Below are 24,276 nucleotides of genomic sequence, written 5' to 3'. Positions count from 1 at the left end.
CTTAAAAATAAAATAAATAAATAAATAAATTGTCATGTGCTCTACACAAAATTCATCCTTCCAACTCAGTCCATTGTAACTTCTCTATCCCCATCAACTCTTCTCCTTTTACTCTAACTTGACCTAAAATTCACATCTCTCCTTGAATTTTGAGCTGTTGCAATAAATTAGCACAATGTCTATGATGATAGTCACAAAGAAGTGCCACTGGATGAAGAGCCAATGTATAACATTCTAGTACTGAACTGCATGAAACAAACTGCAAAAGGACGGAAATCTGGGCCATATTAAGGTGAAAGGAGTATATCGCATCTCAGTTTCTTGTGACCTCTTTTACCATACTTATTCACCCTTATCTTGGTCCCCGACTCCTCCCCTCACCTTCAGACTTACATAATTATTGGTTGATAGAGCTTTCATCATATCCCTTCAAAGATGCTGGACAGGGACGCCTTCACGGGGTGGCACTGATATAGTCGGGCAGCTCCTCTGACTGGTTATACAAACGTCCCTCAACTCCCTCCCCATCCACAAAAAGAGGATGGTGGACTGCAGGAGAGGGACAGCTTCAGGCAGCAGGCCACTGAGTTCACATTCAGATGAACCTGGGGTTACAACAACAACAATAATTAAAACAACTACTCTGGGTTAAGCCTCTCCCTTATCTTCTCATTTTATCTAAACCTTATGTACAAGCGCAGACAAACGTTCGCTTAATACTCCACCTCTTCGACGTGGCACTTTCCTCTGTTGCTTAAAATTCCCAGGCTAAGAGAGGTTTGGTATGTTTGTTTCTTCTGTAGAAATGGTGATTGCTACGATGCGTCAGGGAGAAGAGTAACGGACATGCCCCAAGTCGTAATAAAGTAGTAGTAGTAGTAGTAGTAGTAGAAGTAGTAGTAGTATTTGCATCTCCAGGATCATCTGAACGTGAACACAGTGGACTTCCTGTCAGTATGACCACGTAGTTTATATTTTGTATTTGGTGAAGTGCTTGAAAGGGTACAACAAGGAAGAAAGGTTGCTGGTTCCTTGAAAGCAGTGATAAGAAACAGGGAAGTGAGCATGGAAGTGAAAACGTTACTACATGACAATATTGTGATACCAGCTCTAACGTATGGAAGTGAAGCTTGGACGTTGTTGGAAGGACATAAGTCAAGAGCGAGAGCAGTGGAAATGAGTTATTTAAGAGGAGCCTGTGGAGTCACATGGAAAGACAGACTGACAAATGAGCATATAAAGGAGCGTTGTGGTGTGGATGTGTATGTGATAGGAAGCGTTAGGAGGAACACACTGAGGTGGTTTGGCCATGTGGAGAGGATGGAGAGTGAGAGACTGACGAGGAGAGTGTATGTGAGTGAGGTGGACGCGGGGAAAGGGAGGGGGAAGCCGAGGATGAGATGGAGGGATGGAGTGGAGAGGTATATGACAAAGGGGGGGGGTGAGTTGAGAGCAAGGCAGTGAAATGGCGGGGGACATGGCGACGTGGAGGCGATTTGTTTGTGGCCACCCCTTACGGGATTAAGGCGTCTGGCAATGGATAGATAGATAGATAGAATAGCTATTAGGCGATTTTATTCATCTTAAGACAAACTGGACTTGTTATATATAGCCTTCACTAATAAAGATTTTTGTCAAGTTTAATAAAATCGTCTGGAGATAGAAAGTACAAAAGTCATCGGACTGAATGGGTTAACATGGAGTAGGCTGAATAAATCGCTAAAGGAGAGGTGCTACGAAGCCTCCTATGACAGCCACAACATTGTCCTATATGGCAACTGAGGGCGGGTGGGTGGCAGTGCGGGTAGACGACTAGACGGGGTGGGTGGTGGCAGGGTGGGTGGGGTAGCAGTCTGTTTCTTGCTCCTGTGCTGTGGTGGTGACTGTCTCGTATCCTGTCCTGTCCTGGCGTGTGCGTGCGTGTGAGTGCGTGCGAGGGTGAGTGCGTGTGTGTGCGGGGTGAACGGCAGGCACCTGGTGACTGGACGCGATCGGAAGGGTCAAGCGTGAGTAGTGCATGATAAATTTGTGTGAAATATAGAGAGTCTAGGTACTCTTTCATTGTTGTCAGGGTACCGTCTAAAGGGGAGCAACTTACACCCGAATATTATGAATATGATGTTAAATCAGTGTTACCATGCTGCCAAAATGAACAGCTTTTTAAATAGGCAGGTTTCTGTTTTCATAATTTCTGTTGTTTGTGTGACTCGTACTTTTTTATTGCATACAGAATTCCTCGACTGGCACTAATTCTACACTGAAATCAGATGTCAGTTTTGGGTTCCGACCACTTCTTTGTAATTTCCCCTTATCAGCCACGAGATAATTAATAACAAGGGGAATGCTATGACACGAGAGGCTGCGAAATACGTGATTATAGAGTAAACAGACTACCAGGATCGAGTGATGAGAAGTCAGACCCTCCCCATCTGAATTGCGAAGCCCATCCATGTTAGTTATCTGCCTTGTTGGTCCTCGTGCAGCCAGTAGGCACAAATTTAAATAACGAAACAAAGCAAGTGGTAGTGGCGCTGGTGGTGGAGGATGAGGGTGTACCTCGCGGTCCGCCTCTGTGACGTGCAGCTTCACTCAGGGCCACGTCTTTCTTATACTACCTCACAAATGGATTAATTTCCGCCTCCGTTTACCTCTTTTACTGGCTACACAAACAGCAAACTCTGTTTCCCCCTCTCTTTAATGCTTTGATCGGCTTCGTAAATAACAAGCACACATATCCATTTTCTTCAGTGATCTAATAATGACACGATGAGTACTAATTGCTTTTATAAATCGTTATATTTTACGTCTGCTGTTTATCATTTTTTGTCTTATACTTTCATTACTGTCTAGTTTTGTGATGGTTGCTTTCCTCTGTCGTTTTGTATGTTACTCTCCTGTGTTATCTTTTTCACGTCTGCTTTTTTAAGTGCAGTCGGGTTTCATGCCAGTACTCTCCTATCCAGGTTCATATCTTGTGTTCTTGTGTATTGTCCTGCTTGTTGTTTTTCCTAATTCCTTGTCATGTGTCCGCCGGCGTGACTCAGAGCAGAAACTGGGGTATGAGTAAGACCCAGGCACCGTCTGTGTGGTAGTGGTGCTGATGTGTTTGTTGTGAAGCCTAGATTTAGACTACAGTGGAATGACCCCTACCCTCAGCATCGCACAGTTATCCGCATAGTAACAACCGTGCTTCTCATATACAATGCTCCTTTACGATGCTCTTCTACCCTGCAGTGTTACATTGTGTTGTGGTGATTGTGGTTGTGTTGCGGTGCCTATACAAGGTCCACCCTCACTTCACCACTACACAACTGCCCCCCTTATAACCACCATACTTCTCCTTCATCCCCTTCCTATACGATGCTCTTATATTCCCCTCCAATATCCTCCCTTTATACACATTACCATGCTTTGTGGTAGTGGTGTGGTGTGTTTGTGTTGTGGTGCCTAGACTTAAACCAGAATGACCACACAACTTTCCTCGTTTTAACAACCGCGCTTCTCGTATTTGATGTTTCTATAACGCTTTTCCTATACGCTGCTCTTATACGCTGTTGTGGCGATGGTGGTGTGTTGCGTTTCCTTGACTATAATAACTTTTACTTCAACACAACACAGCTACCCCTCTGTTAACCACCACGCTCCTCATATACCCTCCTTCTATATGATGCGCCTATACGTTGTTCCTATACGCCTTTGTGTTGTTGCTGTAGTGGCAGTGATTGTGTTCCTGTGCCTAGACAAGAACCAGCCTCACCACAGCGCCACACAGCTGCCTCTCTGTTAACCACCGTTCTTCTATATCAGGGGTCGGCAACCTTTTGACCATGGTGTGCCAATTTATAATTAATGCCAATTTTTTCGCCACTTTGCGTGTCAGGTAAGATTTTTTAACACTGTAGCGACAGTGTTAATTGATTTAGTAAGAAAGGATGTGCCCACCTCTCTCTGTCTCTCTCTCTCTCTTTGCATTTTCAATATTTTCTTTGTTACACTGGATCACGTTGAGTGCCATAGTATAGCACTTCGCGTGCCAAATCTGGCACGCGTGCCTAGGGTTGCCGACCCCTGTTCTATATGTTCTTCGTTATACACTGCTCCTATACCCTGTTGTGCGGTGGTGGTGGTGGTGATAGTGGTAGTGGTGGTGGTGGCTGTGGGTCTGTTGTGGTGCGTAGAAGTAGATAACCCTCACCTCAACACCATTCAGCTTTCCTTAACACCTGCCCACCACCACATACGCTGGCTTTCTCTGAGCTGAAGAAAATCATTTGTGGTGAGCTGGGATGAGATACGAAGTTATTTAATCTTGGCCGGAACGGTCATCTTAGTAGTAGTAGAAGTAGTTGTAGTAGTAGTAGTGGTGGTGGTGGTGATGGTAGTAGTAGTAGTACCGATAGTAGTAGTGGTAGTAGTAGTAGTAGTAGTAGTAATCCCAAGTTCATCTAAGACGCGAACCAAGAGGACTGCAGGCTGACGTTACCCTCCTCCTACAGTCCACCATCCTCCTTTCAGGAGACAGGAAAGGAGTCGAGGAACTTTTGCAAAACCGGGCAGTGGGGCCACCTGGTTATAATAGTGCCACCACGTGAAGGCGTCCCTCTCCAACACCTCATCAATGCCATCGACATAGAAAAAATTGAACTTCCGTGCGTCATTATTCCCTTCCGATTCAGCTGGTGCCTCAGTTACATACACCTCGTCATTCACTAACGCAATGTACAGTCATATGCAAAATTTCGCCGACACTTCTCTTCCAGCTGTGACAATGGAAGGTGTTGAATTAGGCCTACTTTCCATGTTGTAGTGGCCTGAATCACACAACAAAAGAGTATGAGAAAGAAGGATACACGTTTGGAATGGAATGAGAACTATGGAAGGATATTCTCCGTCGTTTGAGGAGAAACGAAAATATGGAAGGATATTCTGTCATTCTGGGGAGGAATGAGAAATAAGGAAGGATACTCTCTGTCGTTTTGGGAGGAATGAAAAATATAAAAAGTAGTACACAGTGTTGGTAAAGGTTTGTTGAATTTTTGCTCATGGCTCTACAACGATGGAGGCTTCACAATGACGGATTATACGATTATTCAGCACCAATCACCACACAGTTATCAGTGCGGAGGTCATGTTTTCAGCTCAGCATTGTGTACAGGCGACAATAGCTGTTACAAAAATGGTCACGCAATATTTTTTTTTTTTTTTTTTTTTTTTTTTTTGGTGTGGTGGGGATGGCTAGATCAGTGTTATAAATGTCTATCTTGCATCATTTATTCATTTCTTACTTCCACTGTCTCATCCACGCCCGGCCGCCCCACAGTACACAATATATCGCCAAGTGAGTGTGTAGTGGAGCGCTATTTACAGACCACCCTGTATGTTCAAGAACCCCCCAGGCCAGAAAGAGAGAGAGAGAGAGAGAGAGAGAGAGAGAGAGAGAGGTTTTGCAGCTGAAGAGAGCGATTACCAATGCTTAATAATAGTACTTATAATACACACTCCTTCATTTCATATCTATAATAACAGTACTTAGCAGAAATGTGTTGATATGGATTGTGGAAATAGGAGGATACTGCTACTCTACAGTGTGGGACAAAAAGTTAGCCTAATATTTCACCTCTACTGCTTCTCCGTTTCCTCTGCTGGTTCATATTACTAAGCTGAGAGTGCCTTGGTTTGTTTCTCTGTCCTTGATACGACGGTCAGGGACATGCTCTAAGTGTGAAATAGAAGCAGTGGAACAGTAAAGTAATTTTTTTCCCTTACTGTACCTATTATTAAGGGTCATGAAGGGCTAAGGGCGTGCTGTAGGCTGGTCAAAATTACCCTTTCTATCAAGACTCCTGTAGCATCCAATATGACTGCTCAATAGGCCTCGTGAATGCAAAATAATCACAGCACAAACACTTCAACTATTGTCATTACAAATTACCACAGTGCACATCGCAGCTACCACCATCACCACCGTATACACCACTGCTACCACAATCACCACAATATACACCACAGCTACCACAGTCACCCTACTCACACCACAGCCACTACAATCACCACGCCTCGATACAAATAAGTAAAGACGAGACATTTCAAGCCCGACTCAATCCTGTAAAAGAGCAATTCGGGAAGAACACTTTCGGAAGAACACACCACAACCATCCAATCCACAGCACGTTTACTCTAACCTGACAGATCAGTAACCCCTTTTAGCTCAGTTGATGGCCAGGTTTCGAGAGGTTGGAGGGCTGATTTGACTAGTAACCAAGGAGACTCATTCCCACCTCATAACACACGATCAATAACCATGACTTAATATGCAGGTTTCTGAGTGGCCTGCTTCTGTCACGTGAAAGTATAGAGTATAATTAAACTTAGCATCACAGGTACACGCCATACCTCTACTCTTTTCACTCTAACCTGATCCAGATTTTCGTCCCTTCGTAGCTTATTTCATGTAACTGAGTGGCAGGAAAAGACACTACTACAGCTCCACATCCTTTCCATTGTACTTCTTGGTGACTAGCATCAGATTTTAGAATTAATCTATTGTTACAACTCAGCATGCAGGATAGAGAGACGGCAGTTTTAGGCCAAATTAAAGTAAAAAGAGTGTTGTCAGCTTACGATAAATAATTTTGAGCCATATCCTCGTTGACATAAAAAACTCCTTAGCACTTCTTTGTTAGCGATTTTGTCTTGCATATGAAAACCTCAATATTCCCTTTTAAGCTTTGTATTACCTGTTTAATATCTTTTGGTGGTGGAGAGGGACGCCTTCATGTGGTGGCACCGATATAACCAGGTTGCTCGACTGCCTGGGTATACAAAGGTCCTTCAGCTACTCCCCATCCCCCAAAAGGAGAATGGTGAACTGCAGATCACCTCAAGCCTGCAGTTCACCGGGTTCTCGTTTCAGATGGAGCTGGGGAAACTACTACTACTACTACTACAATAGCGACATAGTTTGAAAAAGTAAACATACAAGTGGATATCAAGACGAAATAGGCAAAATAAATCGCTAAGGAAGAGGTCTTACGCAATCTCCCAAACCAGAACAAGACACGGATGCAGGAAAGGCCGACCCTCCCGCTTCAACGTAATTCACAAATCGACCGTACTGCCTTCCTCTCTCTCTCTCTCTCTCTCTCTCTCATTTTTTTCTTTCCATTTCTTTTGTTTTCATTTATTTTAATCAATCTTCTCTCTCTCTCTCTCTCTCTCTCTCTCTCTCTCTCTCTCTCTCTCATTTTTTTCTTTCCATTTCTTTTGTTTTCATTTATTTTAATCAATCTTCTCTCTCTCTCTCTCTCTCTCTCTCTCTCTCTCTCTCTCTCTCTCTCTCTCTCTCTCTCTCTCATTTTTTCTTTCCATATCCTTGGTTTTCGTTTAAGTTCTCTCTCTCTCTCTCTCTCTCTCTCTCTCTCTCTCTCAGCGGCTTCAGGAAATAACCAAACCGCCGCGACCGTGACCATGGGAGTGCCTCTCTGACTGTAAATAATAGTGCGATCTAACAAAAGAAAAAGAAAGAATGTCCTGCTTGTGATATAGTTTTATGTCTTAATTTGGAGTAAAAAATTTCAGGTTGATAAACGACGAAAAAAAACAGGAAACAGTCACTCACTCGCAAATTAATACATACAAACACACACACACAAACACACACACACACACACCACTCTCTCTGTCTCTGTCTCTGTCTGTCTGTCTGTCTCTCTCTCTCTCTTTCTCAAAAATTCGAGGACAAAATGCGTATGTTGTCCAAAGGGGAATATGACAAGGATAACGCGTTGCCTAAGAGAAATGTGTCAGAGGGAAGAAAGGAAGGAAGGAAGGAGGAAGGAAGGTAGGAAGGAAGGAAGGAGGAAGGAAGGAAGGAAGAAAGGAAGGAAGTCTGAAGAGTGTATGAGTAGTGGGAGACTCAGGCACTGATTGGGAAGAAAAATAAGAGTTCGGTATGATGAATTCTGATGATGATGATGATGATGATGATGATGATGACGATGATGATAGCGGTGGTGGTGGTGGTGGTGGTGGTGATGTTGATGGCAATGGTGATGATGGTGATGGTGGTGGTGGTGATGATAATGATGATGATGGTTGTGGTGGTGGGGAAGGGAGAAAGGGTACCTATGAGGAGAGAATGTGGAGTGGGAGGCTTAGGCACTGAATGGGGATTAGAGAGAGAGAGAGAGAGAGAGAGAGAGAGAGAGAGAGAGAGAGAGAGAGAGGAATGGGAAGGTGGAGAAGAGGAAAGATAAGGAGCATAGGATGTATCGTTCAACTCTTCCTAAGCGATTTATTTTGCCTAGCACTTAACACCCTCTTAGATCTTTTATATCGCTTCAGCATCAACATATTTTGCATTACTAATAAAAAGGAGGAATCTGAGGTCCGGAATAAATCGCTAAGGAAGAGGTGTTGAGAAATCTTCAAGGCCACTGGGAGGATGACGTCTGTTTGTGAGTATACTGACCCTGAATAGATGTTAAGTATTACGTTTAACTGTTGCTGATCACGTCACTGTGCTCTCACCATTCTTGCGCGCGCGCGCGCGCGCGCGTGTGTGTGTGTGTGTGTGTGTGTGTGTGTGTGTGTGTGTGTGTGTGTGTGTGTGTGTGTGTGTGTGTGTGTGTGTGTGTGTGTGTGTGTGTGTGTGTTACATAGAGATTATCATTGCTATAAGCTGTGCAGGAAAACACCATCTGATGCTACACTCACACACACACACACACACACACACACACACATGCTTTAGCTATCCTTACAAGTACCATTAATTACTTGAGTGTAATACTGGTACATTTCCAGTGCAAATTCATGCACTAAAAATGTACAAGTTCACCTTAAAGTATTTACTAATTGATTTTACACGCAAGCAATCACTCACACGCGCACCTTCTCTCTCTCTCTCTCTCTCTCTCTCTCTCTCTCACACACACACACACACACACACACACATATATATATATATCCACCCCCATCAACACACACCGTCACCTCACCCCCACCCTCCACACACACACTCCATCACGCTCCCCTTCCTCCATTCTCCCTTCCCTCCCCACGCCCCCTCTTCCCCCCTCTCCCTCCCACCCCCACACCTACGCCTCCTACCCTAACCAGCTGCCTGGGGAGAGGGGGGGATAAATTAGACATATCCTGAAGTACTTTACATTCATCCTCTTTGAAATAAATCGAATCTTTAAACCTACACATAAGTCAAGGAGGAAGACAAAACAAATTCACTAAAACACCAGTAACTTACGAGACCGTAATTAAATGTTATGTAATTAAGAAAACGTGGTATTTTAAGATAGGATTTATTGAAGGAGCTTGTCATAGAGGAAGGAAGAAGAGCGAGAGGGAGTTTGGTACCGGGATGGGGAGTATAGAGAATAAATGATAAAAAACTAACTGGGTATAGAGTGATAAACAAGCGCCAAGGTCGAGTCCAGTGAATGGTCTCTTCCTCATTATGTGTGTAAGTGCAATGGGGGTCTATGTAACTCTCTCTCTCTCTCTCTCTCTCTCTCTCTCTCACACACACACACACACACACACACACACACACACACCTCAAGTCTTAGAAAACACATAAAATACGTGTCTGTGCATGTGCCTCTGCCTATGTTGTGTTGTATTTCTTTGGCGATTTATTTTTTGAACTACATTTTGTCTTCTCTTTTACTTTAATTATATCGTTTTAGTTTTTGTCAAAGTTTGCATAACTAACACAGAAGAGGATTATGAGCTGTAATGTGCAGGATAAATCGCTAAGGAAGAGGTGTTACGAAATTTTCAAAGTTCCCATGCTCAGTGACTATACCCCGTTCACTTCAACTAGGCGTAAATTTGCCTTCCCTCCTTCTTGAACGCCGGGCTAGAGCGAGAGATTAACCTTCAGTATGGTGCTGGTCATGAAGAAGTGGAATGGGATGGAGGCAGGATCGTAGCATTTTTCTTTTTTCGCCACTTAGCTACGTGAAATAAACTACAAAGGAACGAAACTCTCCACGTACTTAAATGAACTGAAAAAGTGTTTGGCTTCTGACAAATGTTTACAATGTTTAAGAAGCACATTTTTCTTTCATTCTTTTGTCTTTTTTGTCTTTTTTTTTTAATGCGGCTCTGTGTTCACGGATTTTTTTACACTTTATTTTTCCAGGATGCTGCGTCACTAGATAGCTCTAAGGTGAATGACATGACCTATTTTCAGCAACGATAGGCCGGTGAACCACAGAGCTCTCCCCACACCGCACCTGCCCGCATCAGCTCTCATCTGGTGTGGACGGGACTTGATGGAGGGAAATTAACCCCGTAAATTTGATGACGTGTTTTATATGTTTTCCTCCTCTCCCCTCTCGCTTTCCCTCCCCTCACTTCTTCCCCCCTCTTCCCATTTACTTCCTCTCTCCTCTCACTTCCCCACCCCTCACTTCCCTTCACCCTCAAATTGACTTCCTCTCCTCTTTCACTTCCCCTCCCCTCACTTCTTCTATCCCCCGTCTCCCATTTACTTTCCATCTCCTTTCACTTCCTATTTCCCTCACTTCCCCTTCCCGTCCCTTCACTTCCCCCTCTCTTCCCTTCACTTCCACCTGCCCTCCCTTCACTTCCCCTCCTTGTCCCTTCACTTTCCCCTTCCCCTCCCTCCACCTCCCCTCCCTTCCCCTTCATTTCCCCCCTCTTCTCCTCTCGCTTCCTAACCTCCTCCCTTCACTTCCTCCCTCCCTTCCTCCGCACCATAATAGCGGATCCAGACTTGGGTGTTGGGTCCCTTCAAGGTCAGGACAAGTCTAGTTTTTGCGCCCCCCATGGTCTTTATTTTACCCTCAGCCGTCCGTATCCATAGAGAATGCTGTCTATAATTGATTCTTTTTCATCTGACGGAACTGGCCCAGTCCAATAACGTGAAAAAATAAAGTCGTGGCTGAATGATGACCCTTATTTATGGAGTAGCAGTGAGTCTCTTTGGTTACTGGTGTCGTTTCGTTTTCATCTAACTAAACTGGCCAACTCCAATGAACATGAATATTAAGTAATGATTTCATGAACTTCAATGAGTCTTAGTTACGAGGTAGGAATGAGTCTCCTTGGTTACTAGTCAAATTCCCCCTTCCAATCTGACTTCACCTGGCCATCAACTGAGCTGGAAGGGGTTAGGGATCGCTGTCAGGTTAAATTAATTACGCGATTTGTCCCTTCACAGCGACGACGGCTTTCTCTCTCTCTCTCTCTCTCTCTCCAACGTTGAGTAAAATCGTCTGGAGGCAGCGAGAATAAACTAGAATATCAGGTCATCGTAGTGAAAGGGTTGAACAAGTCCCCCGCCACGCTCATACACTTGCCTAGACATCGTGACACCTCTTCCCTAGCGATTTATTCTCCCTATTACGCCTCAGTATCTTCTTGTATGTTATCGATGCAAATCATTTCGATATTAAAATGTTGTAATTAGCACACAGGTGAATGTTAAGGTGTACTAGGAGAATTAAATCGCTAAGGAAGAGGTGTTGCGAGGCTTCCTATACATGCAGGAAGCAAGTGGATGAGTGTGTGGGGCGTCAACAGTAATTACACTCTCCCACGCCACCTCCTCCACTCCACTCCACTCCATTCCATCTCCTCCACTCCACTCCACTCCATTCTACCTCACCCTCCTCCACTCCACTCCACATCACCCTCCTTCACTCCACTCCATTCGACAGTACCTCACCCTCCTCCACTTCCACCAAAACTGAGACTTGAATATGGGTATGAAATATAAAGTATACATGACAGGTATTTTGTGTGTATGATTTCATTACCGTCCAACCACACTGTAGTCATACCGATACGGACCATAATTAAAACATATATATATATATATATATATATATATATATATATATATATATATATATATATATATATATATAAAGAAACTAACTGATTTACATGACATTAAAAAAATCCTCTGTTTACATATCACATACAATCTCGTATATATATATATATATATATATATATATATATATATATATATATGTACTTTATCACTGGAATATCGTTGACGCTCAGCTGGAAAACCAAACAACCCACCTCCCCTGCGATTATGAAGTTGACAATGCTTCAGAGGGAAAATAAAGTGAATAATAATAATAATAATGGATATATAAAGAATAAGTGATTGGACTGAAGACTTTAAATTTATAGTTCATTAACTTGGCGGAGATTTTCGTCCTTTTGTACTACCTTTTTTCCCGTAGCCCAGTGGCAGGATAAGACAATACTAAGATAATACATCCTTTCCATAGCACTTCTTCGTGACCAGCACAGTCTCCGGCGTTAATTCTCTTGCCACAGCACAGCATTCAAGACTAAGGGAAGGCAATTTTACGCCTCCAGTGAATGGAGTATAGGTAAGTTGTAACCCCCTCAGCCCGATGACGCAAGAAAATAATAAAGAATAAGTCATCGTAGTTATAAGGTGAACGATATACGGTCTTTTATAGAGAACCTTAAGCTATAATTCATCAAAGAAAACTTGAGCATTTAGGGGTTACTCGTTGATATCTGTACTTCTGTTTCACTTGGTCTCAGTGCAAAGTGGCGAAGTATCTGAATCGGTAGAGGGGTGGCCTGTAGTCCAAGTGGACCCAGTTTCTAATACCGGCTGGGGCAAAGAACTGTTTAAGAATCTGAATTTCACAAAGCAGACTTTACTGATCTAAAAGATGACCCACCTATATGTCGTATAATATCCCCGCAAATACCAATACACCAGTTCTGTATGAGGCAGCCTAACATGTATTCAATATGGACGGTGGGTGTTAGCGCCGAAGTTGTGACACGTGGAGGTGTACGGTATGTAGGAGGACTATTGGGCCTTGGGAGCAGGCTGTAAAGCCTAAGCCCAGAGTCGGACACACACACACACACACACACACACACACACACAAAATCTGTTTCCACCAATTTTCTTACTAGCATTCCTCTTAACTTTTTATTTCTCACCTGTCCTTCATCCAACTCCAACCTAGATATCCCCTTTCCATTCCATTGCTCTTTGTGTTTATGTTAGCATAGCGGAGTTCATACTACCTCTTCCCAAGCGATTTATTTTGCCCATCAATATTATTTTGTATGCTTGTCGAGTATATATTTAATATTGACGTTAGCGTGTATCCATAACATACAAGAGACTATTAAGGGATTACTGAGGTGTAATAGACAATATAAATCAATTGGAAAGAGATGTTACGGGGAAGCTCCTAAGTCACAGAGATTCGGCCTACTGTGGCTTCTAACTTACGAATGATCTTTCACCTCAATCGATTTATGCTACTTCCACAGAGGCTTGTCTGGGGTGTGTTTTGAAGTGTGTCTGGGGTGCGTCTGGAGTGTGTAGCGGGATGTGTCTGGAGTGTGTTTTAGGGTGTGTCTGGAGTGTGTTTTGGGGTGTGTCTGGGGTTTGTTTGGGTGTGTGTCTGGGTTGAGTTTTGGGGTGTCGGTGTTGTGTATTGAGGTGTTTCTGGAGTGTGTTTTGGAGTGCGTCTGGAGTGTGTTTCGGGGTGTGTCTGGGGTGTGTTCTGGGGTGTGTCTGGGGTGTGTTTTGGGGTGTGTCTGGGGTGTGTTTTGGGGTGTGTCTGGGTCGTGTTTTCGGGCGTGTCTGGGTTGTGTTTTGAGGTGTGTCTGGGTTATGTTTTGGGGTGTGTCTGGTGTTTTGGGGTGTGTCTGGAGTGTGCTTTGGGGTGTGTATGGAGGTTGTTTGGGGTGTGTCTGGGGTCAGTGTTGAGGTTGGTCTGTAGTATGTTTTGGGTGTGTGTGGGTTGTGTTTTAAGGTGTGTCTGTGGTGAGTTCTGAGGTGTGTTTGGAGTGTGTTTTGGGGTATGTCTGGGGTGTGTTTTGAGGTATGTCTGGGGTGTGTTTTGGGGTGTGTCCGGGGTGTGTTTGGGGTGTGCTTTGAATATGTTTCGGGATGTGAGTGTGGTGTTCATCTGGGGTGTGTTTAGAGTGTTTTTTGGGGTGTGTCTGGGGTGTGTTTGGAGCGTGTTATGGGTGTGTTTGGGGTGTGTGTTTGGGATGTGTTTTTTGGTGTGTCTGATGTGTGTTTGGTGTGCATCTGAGGTGTGTCTCGGGTGTGTATGGAGTGTGTCTGGGGTGTGTTTGAGCTTTCTGGCATGTGTTTTGGGGTGTGTCTTGGGTTTGTCTGGGCTGTCTGGGATGTGTTTTTTTGGGTGTTTCTGGAGTTTGATTGAGGTGTGTCTGGGGTGTGTTTGGGGTGTGTCGTCTGGGGTTTGTTTGGGGTGTGTCTGAGGTGCGTGTGGTGTCCCTCTGGGATGTGTTTGATGGAAGTGTCCAAAGACTGGAGACTTTTGGGGATGAAATATTCGGTTCGAGTGGGTGTGGTTATCAATGGTGTCCTTTGTCTTGTTTGTCGATTGTTTCCACTGCTCCATCCCTTGCACTATTCTTAACCCTTCCTCTGTTTGCCATACCTAACCCTATCCGGGGTCTCTTCCTGCCCTTTCTATACCTCTTACCAGCTGCCTTCCCCCTCACAACACGCCCCTGCCCAACACCCGGCTCTAAGCATGACAAGTGTACTATTCATCAGCCACTTCCTCCTCTTTGCTGCGCTGATCCTCTCACTTAGTTCCTCTCCTTGGCTTTTTAGATTTATTACACTTGTTTTTGCATGCTTCCATATATTTTTTTTTCTTCTTTTCACTCTTTTTCTTGTCCCATTCACTTCATCTTGGCCTCTGTCACTTCATTTTGTTCCAGTTTCCTTCTTTTTTTCTCGACTTTCACTTATGTTCGGTCCCATTTCATTTCATTTTGTCCCCGTTCACTTCGTTTATTTCATCTTTCACTTAATGTATCCCATTTCATGTTTGTCTCTTTTTACTTCATTTTGCCCTTTTCACTTTATTCTCTACCTCGTCCTCTAAATTTTTTACTCCTCTGACCTACTTAGCATTCTCTTTAACTTCTTTTTCTCTTTTTCTCCCTCTTCACATACTTTTTGCCCCTTTCACTTTTTTCTCATTCCATTATCTCTTCTCTACACGACTTATCAATTCCTCAGCTTAAAGGACGTCACTATAATCTCTTCTTTCAATTTCGACTTGTGTGACTCTTCAAGTGTGACTTTCAGATGGGTACCGATAACTATATCAGATAAAACATAAAGTAACTGTTGCAAGGCTATGCCCTATATTGAAGGGGAGCCAATGAGAAGCTGGCTAGAGTAGTTAGGGGCTTTTTGGTTGGCCTGGTTGAGTAGCATATGACAGAGAAAGAGAGAGAGGGAGCGAGAAATGCTGATGCTGTGGAGTGTTAGTTCACGTGATCTGTAAGTTGGATGAGTGTGCTGTTGAGGGGGACGTTTTGGTTGCCCAGGTGAGGAGGCATCTGGCAGAGAAAAAGGAAGAGGAAGAGAGAGCTGCGGGCGCAAGGATTAGTTTAGCTAACGTGGTCAGTCAGTTGGGTGAGTGTGTTGCTATTTGTGCTTAATTTAGTCGTGAGTGAAAAGGGAGGATTTTAAACCCTCCTTCAGTTTAAGGGAGACTTTAATGTTATGCTTGCTATTTCCATTGGAGGGGTTTGAAACAGCCTTCACCAACCCCTCCACTACCAGATGTCTTCTCCCTAGCCTAGTGTAATTGTCAGTCAGCAGCAAGAACAATATTATAAGAAACTTTAATCAAAACAGAGGAGGGAAAATGTTGTCTTCCTGATTATCGTAGCGAACTTCGAAGATTTTTTTAAAATTTTATTCTTCACGTCTACATACGATTTTATTAAACCTGGGAAGGACTGGTATTAATGAAAGGGTTAAATAAGGCTATATCTAACCCCTTCAATTCGAAAAAAAATTAAATAACATAAGACCGTCTGGAGGTTGTAGGAATAAACTAATTACGCACACACACACACACACACACACACACACACACACACACACACACACACACACACACACATATCTAAGAGAAGGGGTTAAACTCCGGATTCACCCAACCACGGACCAAGTGCCTGGATGGATTAAAATTTTTCTTTCTCAGTATCGGTAAATACGAATTCTGTTTTAATCATTTTTTTTCTTTTTATGTGACGTAGTTTTTTTTGGTGTGTGATTTATTATGATTGATGTTAGATGTATGTGATGAGAATGTGATGTGGTGGTTGTGTGTTTGTGGTGTTTTGTTGATACGGGATGCTCTCTCTTTCTCTCTCTCTCTATTTCATAACCCACGTCCATGCATTATATGTGTTGACGTAGTGCTACTGGTCCTCAGTGAAGCATAGTCATTGTTTTGGCTGTAATTCTAGTATAATGATTGAGTTGATGGTATAAGAGTAGGTAAAAGCAGAATATGAATGTTGTTGTTGTATGGATGGATGGATGGATGGATGGATGATGTGTATGTATGTATGTATGAGGATAGACAGATATATAGACAGATAGACGGAAGGATGAATGCATGGATGAAGACAGACAGAAAGACAGATAGAAAGATAGATAGGTAGGTGGGTAGATGGATGTATGGATGGATGGACAGACAATCAGAAAGACAGACAGACAGGCAGGTAGACAGATAGATAGACAGACAGGTAGATAGACAGACAGATAGATTCAGCATGATGTTTCTGACACACCAGTTCTGGAGCTTCTACAGTCAGGGACAAAAGTTAGGCTTCAGTTCCACAGTGTCTGCTTCACACTTAGAACAACTTTTTTTTTGGCTGTTTTGGTGATTGTGATTATTGTTTTGGTGGTTGTTCTTGTTGTTTTGGTGGCTGTTATTGTTGTTTTGATATTTCTTGTTATCTGTTTCTTGTTATCTTGTTGTTGTTTAGGTATTTCTTGTTATCTGTTCTTGTTTTGGTGATTATGCTGGTGATCTCTCATGGCCTCAGGTGGTGACCCGTGACGTAGAAGGCGACGCAGAAGGGCAAGATGGTGACCACGGACAAATTTGACGATCTCCTCACCAAGCTGGGCACAGGGTGGTGGAATGCTATGTTCATCTTTGCTACGGGGTACTGTGAGTAGTATAACTATATGTGTTTGTCTGTTGATCTACCTATATGTCTATCTTTCTGTTGTTCTGTTTGTCTTTTTATTCATCTATATATCTTTCTGTCTGTCTATCTGTCTCTGTTTGTATGTCTGTCAGTTAATCAATGAGTCAGTTAACTAATCAATTAGCCAATCAATCATTCTATCCATCTATCAATATGTTAGCGTTTTATAACATTCTAAAACTATGTTTCCATACTAATCCATGCACTACCTAATCTTTTTCGTATTCAATTGCCTATATATATATATATATATATAGGTGAGTAGTCCGACGGAACAGGCAAATGATATTCCTAGCACCAGTCCACAACTACACCTGCTCATTGTATCTTTATTATCTTATTTTTTCCTTTTTACTTACGTATTTTCTTACTATTTACATACTACTGTTCTTTTTTACTCCCAGGGAACATGCACCTCGCGTCCAACACCCTGTCCAGTCCCTTCGTCGCCCCCGCCCTCAACTACACCTGCGTACCGCCCGACAACGGATACACGCTCATCTCTACCACCTTTAATCCCTCCGGCAGCAACACCACCACCGTGTATGTATCTCCAGGCATGAGTAGATAAATAAGATAGATAGAGAAATAGACAGATAGATAGAAGGACTGACTGATTGATAGATAATGAATATAGATAGAGGCTACAGACACATCACCACCACCTTCAATCCCCCTGACATTAGCACTAGCGCCTCCGTGTATGTACTTTCCGGGCATGAGTAGGTAAATAAGGAGACAGATAAGCAGCAGATAGGTCGACAAATGGACAGACAGATAAGAGAGATAAGGATGAGGATACACGCTGCCCAGAACCACCTTCAACCCCGCCGTCACCAGTACCACCACTGTGTACATGCGAGTATTTCTATACAAGAGGAGACGGATGGATGGATGGGTAGGCAGACAGATAAACAAATAGACTGATAGATAGACCGATAAATTGATAGATAGTTAGACAGGTCAATAGACAGGTAGATAGATAGAAAGATAGATAGATAGAAGATACATACCTCAACTGCAGCCAACCACAAACACCGAACCATAGAAACGGATAAGGTATTTGAATTTACTGATATGACATAAGACATAGATAGGGTCAAAAGGAAGGGACAGACAGAGGAACAGATATCTTTACTTAGCGACATGAGAAATGAGACAGAGATACATTGATGAACCCTTTCCCTACGAGGCCGTATTATCTTTATCGTTCTTGCTACCACTAGACAATATTTTGTTTAGCGAAGGGGAGACATCTAGCGGTGAAGGGGTTAATGAAGACTATATCTAAGGCTCCCAGGTCGAAAAGTCTCCCGTAAGGTCGGCTGGAAATAGTAAGAAGGACTAAGCAAGGTGTCACGGAATTCAAAGGGTTAACTCCTCCCCTGTCTGGGTTACGGGGTCCTAAAGTAGAGACGTTATCTGACCCCTACCTTGACCTCATTCACCCCTCCCCTTCCCCCATCCCCACCTCCACTGCACCCCATCACCACTATCACTACACCCACTTCACACCACGCCTAACCCCATTCCACTCCACCATACCCCAGCTCCACCCTGCCCCATCCCCACTCCATCCCCATCCACACCTCCATTCCACCCCATCCCCATCCCCACCCCACCTAATTCGCACTCCACCTCAACCCGACTCCCACTCCTCCGTACCCCAGTTCCACCCAATTCCTGATCCTCATTCCATCTCACCCCGACTCCCACTCCATCCTATCCCAGTTCCACCCAACCCTGACCCTCACTCCACACCACCCTCATCTCCTCTCCACTCCGGTCACAAGGTGTAAAATGGAGGATGGTTATATAAACAGATAGGGAGAATTAATTAACTCGCAAGGTAGATAGTGATGTTTAAATAAATACTAGAAGCGAAATTACCATGAAAATATAATCGTAGGGTACCATCTATTAAAAATGGTACCATAGTAGGCTGCCTCACCATAGAATTTCATGCTTTGAGGGTGTGTATTGGTGGCCATCTTTTTTGTGGAACTAAGCTGTACTCTGAAAATCCCAAACTAAACTAAAGATGCACAATATAAAGCTGTTTCTCGATAAAGCCTTTTTTTTTTTTTTTCTTTATAATCCATTGTCCCATTTTATGATTCCCTGTAACCATTCATCTAAGAGATCCCTAGGTTATGTACATACACACATACCTACATACACACATCCATCCATCCATCCATCCATCCATACATACATACATGCATCACTTACATACATCATTTCAACTCTGATGGATGGAGGGTAAATAATATCTTCTTTGACTTGCAGACAATATAAATTTCTTGGGTGGTTTTCAGTTTTGTGAAGGTGATTGCAGACGTGTGAATTATAAGTAAATCCTGTTGTATAAAGCTTCAAAAAGTCTGCCCTCTTGTTCCCATCGACACCCCTTTATCTCTCAAGGGCGTCCTCTCACTTTCCTTTTTGTTATAGTTTTGGTATTCTTGTTACTTTCATCCCTCCCCCTTCCTCACCTCATTCTCTCTCTCTCTCTCTCTCTCTCTCTCTCTCTCATTTTTACCTCCGCAATCTCCTTCATCTCCTTTCCTCACTCTCCCCTAAAACTTTCATCTCTGGCTCACTACTCATTTTTTACCCCATAAGTGCCTAGATATTTTCTCATTTTTCCTGTTTCCTCAGCCGATTCTTCATTTTTCCTTTTTATCCTTTCCTTTTTATTTTCTCATAACTCTCTTGTCCCTCCTTCCTCCATACTCATTCCTCTTTCTCTCGTTACTCCCACATTCTCTTTTTTTTTTTTTCCTTAAGTTTTTCGTATATGTGTGGTTTATGATACTTCTGTTCATTTTCCTGCATTTTTTTCCTGTTGTATACTTCCTCTTTCTCTTCCGTTTATGTCATTTTATCATTCTCCGTCATTACAGTATTTTTTTTTTATATATTTCCCCTGACCTTCTGCTGCAAAGATTCCTCGTCCCTCCTCCTCCCCCAATTTTTTCTTCTGTCTCTTGCATTCCAGTTTCCTCTTCCTCTTAAAATCGACCGACCTTTCCTTTGTTGTCAGCTTTTAATTTCTTCAAGCCGATGACTTTTTTGAATATCTGCAGCTGCTAGAAAATTCTGTATCGCTTAAGAGAACACATTAATCTTGGTGGGATTAATGATGCTTATATCTAGTCTCAAGTCACTCCACAGCTAAAAAACCGTCTTGAGGAAGCTTAGAATTACCTTCAAGAAGCGTCACTGTAGTAACTGGGATATATTTTTCTTTTCTAATGCCCCCGTTTTGTCTGTTTCTCCAGTTACTGAGGGATTTGGGCAAGATGGGGATTCATGGCTATATCTCGTAAACTATACAAGCCTGAGAGTACTTCACAACACCCAGAGTTCTGCAATAGTAGTTTGAGTTCTAATGGTATATACCTCGGAGAACGAAGAACAACCAAAAAGAACAATAAAGAGAAAACAGTCACCGAATTTAAAGGATCAAATAAGCGATAGTCCACTGTGAACTCTTTTCCTGTCTCCTATCGTGGCGTTAATACGGAGGGTCTTTTTATAGTTGGTTTAATTAAGGACTATCTAACTCTTCCACCATAGTGATTGAAGGTTGTATAGCCCTTGGTTCATCCTCATAAATACCGCCTGAGTTTATGGCAGTAGAGACAGCCTAACTGCAACTCTGCCATTTCAGAAACAACTGCCGCTACTACACGAATGAGACTGAAGGAGGCGGGTTTGAGGAGAAGGCCTGCAGTGACTGGATATATGACAACTCTACCTACACCCTCACCCTCACCTCCCAGGTACTACACACTCTTCTTCCTTGCATGTTAAGCATATCCATGATAATCTCAGCGTATACTGGATACGGTTTTTGTGATTCAGTAGCAGAGAGTTTTCTTCTTTGTACTAATGCAGACATATTAATAAACAATAAACTGTGACAACATTTATTTCACTTGCAACTTGTCACTGTAGTATAGTCAAGGACAAAGTTCATCTACTGTTTCACAGTTCCACTATGTCTACTTTATACTTAAGGCATGTCCGTTACTTTTTACCTTGACGCATCGTACCACAGAATCACCTATGGGAAGAAAAACATACCAAACCTTCTCTCAGCTTAGGAAATATTAGCCAACAGAGGGAAGTTAGGCGCAGCAGAGGTGAAAAATCTTCAGCTATCTTTTGTACCTTACCTACATAATAAATGTGACAGATTCATACTGCTGTAGGAGATAGCTTATAATTTTTCATTATTGGCAACTTTGTCTCGAGATACGTGTCTTGGGAATGCCTCTGAACTTACGTACTAACAGTGCAGCATGTTCATTACAAAAAAAAAAATAAAAAAAGTACAATATATACAGAATGGTCCGTTAATTGTACTCCGCTAGAGACTCAAATGGCGGTATCTTATGTGTTGTGGGGAGGGCTTAGTGTGTTGGTGTGGGCGTGGGTGTGGCAGCGGGAATAGGATATGAATCAATGATGCAGGGTAGACAGTAATAAAGCTGACTTAACCGTACCTGCAACACACGAGAAATCGCCCGGAAAAGTGGAAAAGGAGTGATATGTATGTGCCACACTGTATATATAAGGTATTAATAACGTACAGTATAGTGAATTTGTGATGCTGGAGAGGGACGCCTTCAGATGGTGGCACTGATATAGCTGCTCATACAAACGTCCCCCTGTTTCCTCCTTACCCCCTCAAAGGGGGATAGCAGACTGCTGAAGGGCAGCCTTAGCCTGCACTCCACTGGCTCTACATCCACATGAGCCTGGGGTTGCAGCTACTAACACTATAGGTGATAGGTGCCCCCCTCCTCCGTCAGTTCGATCTGGTGTGCTCGAGGGAGTACATGCGCGCCACCTACCAGAGCCTCTACATGTTCGGCACCTTCATCGGGGCGCCCATCAACGGCCTCACGTCAGACAGGTTGGCTCACGGTTCCACGTCTAGTTTTACTTTTTTACATGTGTCGAGCAGCGATTCTGTGTTTTCATTAGCAGATTTTAGTATTAAAAAAAAAAAAAATCTAGTGATCGAGTATAAATGCCCATGCACACGTTGCTTCGGATAGGTAATAATGTAAATCTTCTGCTTCTCTTTTTCTTCTCCTTGTGAGTATGAAGGAAAAAAAAAAATCATGTTCGTCCTCTTCTTCTTTACACACAGGTTCGGCCGAAAAACATCGCTAAGCCTGGGGGTACTGACGTATTTCTCCCTGGCCATATCCAGCTGTTGGCTCACCTCCCTCCCGGCCATCCTCACCTTCCGTTTCATCCTCGGTTTTATCCATCCTGCCATCCTTCAGACTGGCTATATCCTCGGTTAGTCCATATCTCCATTGCGTTATTTATCTCCTAGAAATCCATGAAATAATTTATTGTCATCGTAACCCCTTCACTGCGTTGGAGTATTTGATTATATTTCTTTCCTATCTCCAGACAAATCCACTAGACTTGCGGGAGACTTTTGGAACTGGAACGGTCACACACACACACACACACACACACACACACACACACACACACACACACACACACACACACACACACACACACACACACACACACACACACACACACACACACACACAGAATCCAATAACGTCTTCACAACGAGGGGTCTTTCTGAAGCGGAACACATTCTAATAGGAATTAAAAAAAAATAGGTGATTGGAGTGAAGTGACTAAAACGTTCACGTTTCTAAAATGGTTACATTGAATTAATTATCTTGTTCTGATCATTATTTTCTTTTCAATTAATAAAATTTTAGTAATACCTGTACGTATCTTAACCCGTCGTATTCTGAAAAGTGCTGGAGGTATGTATAAGTCCAAATACAGATCCCAAATTATAGCTCCAGAAGGTTAGGTATATTTCACCATCATTATCTACTTAAGAAACGAACGAAAAAGTAAATAAAATAATGATTATGGAGGTTCTCTAACCCTGCTCACACTCAGTTTTAGCAGTACATACAACCATGAGTAAATGTTCGTCGATACTTCTCTGACGGCTGAGGCAGTGGAAGGTGTTACATGAATTATTCTGATGCTATAGCAATATGAAACAAACAAAATAAGAGAAGGAAGGTTGCTCTCTATCGTTTAGGGAGGAATGAGAAATATGGAAGGCGGGATACAATGTTGGCAGAGGAGTGGAAGAGAATTTTTGCTCCTGGCTGCGTCTTAACCCCTCGTACTTCTCTACAGCGCTGGAGGTATGCGAACCCAAGTACCGATCTATCCTGGGCGTGCTGGCGTCTATCCCGTGGGCTATGGGCACTATGATCTGGGGTGGAGTGGCCTACCTCATCAGGGACTGGCGATGGCTCCAGCTGGCAGTCAACATACCAAGTCTTCTCATCCTCCCCATTCTTGTGTAAACTTTTCTTATATAGTTTTTTTTTTTTTTTTTTTAAGAGTTGGATCAAGTATTGCTCTAGATTTGGTTAGGGTTTAGCTTCTGCCATGTATTTAGTTCCTAGCCTTGTCATCGTCCCCACACTCGATGAAGTTCTAGATTCAGTTAGGAATTAGCTTTTGCCATGTGTTTAGTTTCTGCATGGGTCTTTTTTTTTTTTTTAGATTCAGTTAAACTTTTGGCAACGTATTTAGTCTCTAGATGGGTATAGATATTCATTAGATTTGGTTATGGTGTAACGTTTGACACGTAATTAGTTTCTAGCAGGCATACAGTAAATATATTTAAAAATTAGTTAGGTTTTAGCTTTAGGAATATATTTACTGTCTAGTTGGACATGCATATATTTAACAATCAGTTAAGTTTTTGCTTTTACACGTGCTTGGTTTCTAGTTAAGGACTTTTCTGCTTTTAGATTTAAGTGTTGTAGGCAGTAGTAAATGTAGTAGTTGCAACCTCAGGCTAAGATCGATGTGTAATCGGTAGACTGCAGGCTTAATTTCCTCTTTTCCTGCAGTCCACCATCTTGATACCGGAGGATAGAGAAGTAACTGAGAGACGTTTGTATACCCAGGTACTTGAGCCCCCTAGTTATATTATATCATGTATCTCTAGTTATATCAAGTCTCATATATATCTCTCCACCCCATCCACCCTGTCCTCAGGTAATTGGACTGCCCTCTCTACACCTCACTCCTCCTTTCTCACGTACCTCTCAGCCCCATCCCTCTGTCTCATCCTTGGTCTCCCCTTCCCCCATTCTTCTCTCGTAGTGAAAGAAT

The 24,276-nt window shown here is 42.9% G+C and overlaps 1 protein-coding gene across 1 annotated transcript in view; it reads left to right on the top strand.

The window, feature by feature from the left end:
* Nucleotides 1-1,959: 1,959 nt before the first annotated feature.
* Nucleotides 1,960-24,276, top strand: part of LOC145406893 (organic anion transporter 3-like) — a 28,542-nt gene continuing 6,225 nt past the window's right edge. Inside the window, exons 1-7 of the mRNA XM_080278009.1 lie at nt 1,960-2,006; nt 16,906-17,033; nt 17,478-17,616; nt 20,750-20,861; nt 21,897-22,000; nt 22,241-22,395; nt 23,284-23,452. Coding sequence (XP_080134135.1) covers nt 16,946-17,033; nt 17,478-17,616; nt 20,750-20,861; nt 21,897-22,000; nt 22,241-22,395; nt 23,284-23,452 — 767 coding nt within the window. The 5' untranslated portion in view covers nt 1,960-2,006; nt 16,906-16,945. The remainder of the gene's footprint in view (nt 2,007-16,905; nt 17,034-17,477; nt 17,617-20,749; nt 20,862-21,896; nt 22,001-22,240; nt 22,396-23,283; nt 23,453-24,276) is intronic.

This window comes from Coenobita brevimanus, chromosome 71, assembly GCF_032717465.1.
Source record: "Coenobita brevimanus isolate Jiangsu-jjx chromosome 71, ASM3271746v2, whole genome shotgun sequence".
Taxonomy (NCBI): domain Eukaryota; kingdom Metazoa; phylum Arthropoda; class Malacostraca; order Decapoda; family Coenobitidae; genus Coenobita; species Coenobita brevimanus.
This window is presented reverse-complemented; position numbering and strand designations above follow the sequence as displayed.